General features: G+C 43.7%; 1 protein-coding gene across 1 annotated transcript; it reads left to right on the top strand.

Moving 5' to 3' along the window:
* Positions 1-4,011: 4,011 nt before the first annotated feature.
* LOC120052035 (relaxin-3 receptor 1-like) lies at positions 4,012-5,202 on the top strand. Its single transcript, XM_038998900.1, has one exon. It carries the CDS (start codon positions 4,012-4,014, stop codon positions 5,200-5,202), a length of 1,191 nt encoding a protein of 396 aa, XP_038854828.1.
* Positions 5,203-5,714: the final 512 nt, after the last annotated feature.

The following is a 5,714-nucleotide window of genomic DNA, read 5'->3' as shown; positions in this document are numbered from 1 at the left end:
CAAGCTAATGTAATGTCTAGGCTTTAGGTCAGCAGGCTAATACAGTCTTGTAGCACACAGACGACCTGGGTTAAAACCCAGTCAATCACATTCGTGCCCAGACTCGGTCAATTGATGCCTATCAGCTGCAAAGGTTGTTGTGGAGAGGGGGTTAAAGAATAGGTAATTCTGTAAAAGCATGCTCTTTTGATGATTAACCTTGCCTGAGAGTTAAAGAATTGAGTCAGTTGGAAACAATACTGGTATTTTTGTTGTTGTTGCCCTTTGTAAAACAACTATAACAAACTTTTACAGATGTACAATTGAGAGCATCTTGTCGGGCTGTATCACCGCCTGGTACGGCAACTGCACCGCCCACAACCGGAGGGCTCTCCAGAGGGTGGTGCGGTTTGCACAACGCATCACTGGGGGCAAACTACCTGCCCTCCAGGACACCTACAGCACCCGATGTCACAGAAAGGCCAAAAAGATAATCAAGGACAACAACCACCCGAGCCACTGCCTGTTCACCCCACTATCATCCAGAAGGCAAGGTCAGTACAGGTGCATCAAAGCTGGGAACGAGAGACTGAAAAACAGCTTCTATCTCAAGGTCATCAGACTGTTAAATAGCCATCACTAGCACAGAGAGGCTGCTGCCTACATACACAGACTTGAAATCATTGGCCACTTTAATAAATGGAACACTAGTCACTTTAACAATGTTTGCAAATCTTGCATTACTCATCTCATATGTATATATTGTATTCTATACTATCTACTGTATCTTAGTCTATGCCGCTCTAACATTGCTCATCCATATATTTATATATTCTTAATTCCGTTCCTTAATTTAGACGTGTGTGTATTAGGTATTTGTTGTGACATTGTTAGATATTACTTGTTGGATATTGCTGCACTGTCAGAACTAGAAGCACAAGCATTTCGCTACACCCACAATAAAATCTGCTGAACACGTGTATGTGACCAATACAATTTGATTTGATTTTCGAGACATTTTTGGAAGACAATGTACTGTACGTTTTTACTAACTTTACTCAGTATACATTTGCATTGATATACTGTATTGTGCTTGCTACCTTCAACAATAACACAATGTTCTTCCTATTCATCCTCCCAGGGAAACGGCAGGTATTCTCATCAATGCAACAGCCACTTTTCTCAAGGATTTCACATCGAAACACACAAGTCAAATGTACCAAGTTCTTCTTTTCAGAAATAGTGTTACTGGAGCATTTGTAATGCATGACATCAGATGTGATGGCTAGTGTGTCAGAAGAACATGTGAGAAAAGTCTGAAAGAACTATTCCATGACTATGTGTGACTTGGGGATATAACAGGGTTATTTTAGTATGTGTTGTAGATTGTGTGTATGATCTTGGTCTAATAGCAGAAAAGATCCAGCTACATTATTCAAGTGGTTAGTGTAGAAACATCTGCCAGACCAGGGTTCCCCAAACCCGGTCCTGAGGCCCCCCTGGGTACACGTTTTGGTGTTTGCCCTAGCACTACACAGCTGATTCAAATAACCAACTCATCATCAAGCTTTGATTATTTGAATCAGCTGTGTAGTGCTAGGGCAAAAAACAAAACATGCACCCAGGGGGGCCTCAGGACCGGGTTTGGGAAACCCCGTTCCAGACTACTTTTATTATGGAAGATTTGAATATGTTTGATTGCTCTGTATCCCCTCATTGGAATACTAATTATTTACAATTAATTTATTAGTTTCTCATAGACAAGCTCTCTTCTGACCCTGTTGATTCGGCCTCAACCATGCTGTGCCGGAAAGATGGTCCTAATTTTACTTTGGCTGCCATTAACAGTCTACATTCTCTTAAGGTTTCTTTCTATAGCCAGGAGTTTGTTTAAACTGTTACAAACACAATGGTTACTTCACTGAATAGATTATTGATAAAATATTGGATATTTAACAGTTTACTGGTTGTAATTGGTTGTATATTTATCAGCTTTTAGTTGAAAAAATGAAATCGCCGCATTCTCACCTATTTATTCTCAGAATGCATCCACAATTTCACTCATGATGACCACTTTCATCTCTACCTTCTGAAACAACCTGGTCTCAGAGCATTGCGTATTATTCTGTACGTAAATCTGAGACACTCCATTTAGTGTGATACAGTATGTTACGTTTCTTATGGTATGTATTAATTTGTGGATGTCCATCATCCATTTCGTATGATATGTTACGAATTTGCTAAACGTACAATATGCTACAAATTAGCAAAACGTACAATATGTTAAGAATTTGCGAAATGAATGATTTGTTATGAATTGCAATTTTTTTGTGGCGAACATTAGCTAAGTGGCTAACGTTAGCTAGGCTAGGGGTTAGGGGTTAGGGTTAAGGTTAAGAGTTAGGTAAAAGGGTTAAGGTTAGGGTCAGATAAAAGGGTTAAGGTATGAATTAGGGGAAGGGTTAGATAACTTGTTAAGTAGTTGCAAAGTAGCTAAAAAGTAGTAAGTAGTTGAAAAGTTGATAATTAGCTCAAATGCTAAAGTTGGCCGTGATGAAATTCGAACATGCAACCTTTGGGTTGCCAGAAGTTCGCATTATACGCCCACCCACCCTGACCAACCACCCTCCTTTCGTTTTTGCCTTAAGTAACCTTCTGTCTTTATGTAACCATGTCAAAAGTAACATATCATACTCATTTGAGAAACTGGATTTACATGTATTCTCTTACGTCTAGTCTATGAGACCTGTCTGAAAGCACTGGGGAGAATCTGCCAATGTGCCCCAGGAAAACATTTCAGATTAAATAATATGACAGCTTTATCCTTCTAAACACCTGCTATTAATCCCTAGTCCCATGACTGTCTGATTTCTAAGTGTAACGAAGTGGTTAAGTGAACCATGCTCATGTGCCATGAGACCTGAAAATTTGTGTTAGCTCCCCAAGCTAATGTAATGCCTAGGCTTTAGGTCAGCAGGCTAATACAGTCTTGTAGCACACAGACGACCTGGGTTAAAACCCAGTCAATCACATTCGTGCCCAGACTCGGTCAATTGATGCCTATCAGCTGCAAAGGTTGTTGTGGAGAGGGGGTTAAAGAATAGGTAATTCTGTAAAAGCATGCTCTTTTGATGATTAACCTTGCCTGAGAGTTAAAGAATTGAGTCAGTTGGAAACAATACTGGTATTTTTGTTGTTGTTGCCCTTTGTAAAACAACTATAACGAGCTGGTAATTTTTTATTTATTTTTAAATTAGTTATATCTGGTAATTTTCCAATTGTCCAATTTGATCCCCGAGGTAATAACTTGAGCAGTAGGCTAACAGTGTGCCGCCTCTTTTCTCTCCCCATACTCTCTGTTCCAGCACGTTTCAAGCGCTGAGAAAAAGAGAAGTAGATGTTAAAATACCTTGAGTCAAGGCTGATAATATCTCTGTTTATTCTGAGGAAGAGAGGGCAGTTCAGGTGAATAAATGTGTTGTTTGTTTGTTTTGTTTAATCCCAAATTAATTCAATAACGCCACGGAGCTCACTCCATGACACATTTACACACACCAAACAAATTGAAGACACACAGCAAACAAGATTTAAATTCAATGTCAGAAAGTACTGAGATGTATTTATGATGAGTGGGATATGTGCACAGACATTGGAGGACGACCAAGGCATTTTCTGGGTTGTTTCTAACGGAGACAGGCGAGAAGCTGTGGTGGTGATTACGAGCCTGAACCTTGCGCGTGCCTGCGGAATCTATAAAAGAATGAGAGGTGAGTCCACCGAGCTAAGTGAAGTGAATGAGAGACGATACGCTACGCGTTGCAGAGGACAGACCTATACAGTGGAGAACAACTTGGATTTAGCAAAAAGACAGCTCCACAGAGAAAATGAATAGGACAGGTATGTTCTAAGTAACATGTAGGCTGCTTTTTTCCCCCTCATCATGAATGTGGCATCTCCTACCAATTTCTACTCCTGAGCATAAGAGGACTCCAACATGCCATGCTGAGTGATTTGTGAATGAATAAGTCCGCCATGCAACCAAATGACAGTGTGCAGACCCTGGTACCAGAGGTGTGTGAGCAAGTACTGGAGGATAATGCAGGACTGGGTTACGGTGGCTCTACTGGCAACCTGTCGCTGCGCTGCTGGCTACACTTCTTAAGCAAGGAATCTATACTGGAGCTTCAGGGAGATGGTTCCAGCATCACAGTACGTGTAATGATAGCTCTGGTGTACTCTGTCGTGTGTGCACTGGGGCTAGTGGGGAACTCTCTAGCACTCTACCTGCTTCACTCACACCACAGTCAGAAGCAGTCCTCAATCAACTGCTTTGTAATGGGCTTGGCTCTCACCGACCTGCAGTTTGTTCTCACGCTCCCCTTTTGGGCTATTGACACGGCTTTGGACTTCCGCTGGCCCTTCGGCAAAGTAATGTGTAAGATCATCAGCTCCGTGACCATCATGAACATGTATGCCAGCGTCTTCTTCCTGACTGCCATGAGTGTGGCGCGATACTACGCAGTGACCTCGGCCCTCAAGATGCACAGCAGGCGTACGGCGGCAGCCAGCGCCAAGTGGATCAGCCTGGGCATCTGGGTAGTGTCGCTGCTAGCCACCCTGCCCCACGCCATCTACTCCACTAGTGCCCAGCTATACGACGAGGAACTGTGTTTGGTGCGATTCCCTGAGTCAGGCAGGTGGAACCCTCAGCTGCTCCTGGGGCTGTACCAGCTACAGAAAGTACTGCTGGGCTTTGTTATTCCCTTGGTGGTCATCACTGTGTGCTACCTGCTACTGCTGCGCTTTGTGCTGAGCCAACACATCAGTGGAGCGGCCAGCTCAGAGGGCTCGGAAGGCCGCCACAAGCGCCGGTCCAAAGTAACCAAGTCGGTGGCCATCGTGGTGCTGTCCTTTTTCTTGTGCTGGCTGCCCAACCAGGCGCTGACGCTGTGGGGCGCGCTGATTAAGTTTGACCTGGTGCACTTCAGCAACGCATATTACAACGTCCAGAACTACACCTTCCCGCTGACTGTGTGTCTGGCTCACACCAACAGCTGCCTCAACCCTGTGCTCTACTGCATAATCCGCCGTGAGTACCGCGCGGGCCTCAAAGAGCTGCTGCATGCCACACCCTCCTTCAGGAGCCTGGCCAACCTGCTACCCCGCAAGGCCAAGGTGGCAGAGGCTCCCCCTGTCATGACGCTGGTCCAGATGGATGTCTAAAGGCGGGCGGCTCAGCGTCTCTCGTAGACAATGGGCAACAACAAGGAATGCACTCAGCTCTCCAAAATACCAGTTTCATGGAATTTGTTTGTTGTAGTTGCTGGAGCAGCATCACAAGGCAAGCCCATTGGGATGTGTGCGGTGCAAATTAAATAATAATTACATACTATACTGTTTAATTAGTTATACTATGCTGTTTTACTTGGAGAATTGTCTGTTGTTATATGTTAGTATTTTGCTGATACAGCTTCGTCTTTTGTGACTTGGTCATGGGTCAGGGCCTACAGATAAGAGCCATTTGGGTGTGACTGTAGTATGTGACATCCTGTTTTAACAATCCACAGGAACTTAGATGTGTGGAAACATGCAGGAAGGAACGGTCAATGGTGGCAACGTCAGCTATCTTAATCTGCACAGACAAGCTAAATCAGCTTTTACACACCATGTTCCGTCCCTGTTTCCACCGGTCTGCTAAACTGCCACGTCGACAAAATAGGTTGTTCTTTTTCTAT

Source organism: Salvelinus namaycush, chromosome 8, assembly GCF_016432855.1.
Source record: "Salvelinus namaycush isolate Seneca chromosome 8, SaNama_1.0, whole genome shotgun sequence".
NCBI classification, from domain to species: domain Eukaryota; kingdom Metazoa; phylum Chordata; class Actinopteri; order Salmoniformes; family Salmonidae; genus Salvelinus; species Salvelinus namaycush.
Note: the sequence above shows the minus strand (reverse complement) of the source record. Positions and strands in the feature narration are given on the sequence as shown.

Bases quoted from the DNA above. Each gene is read 5' to 3' on its own strand.
- LOC120052035 (XM_038998900.1), top strand. From the start codon at position 4,012: ATGCAACCAAATGACAGTGTGCAGACCCTGGTACCAGAGGTGTGTGAG.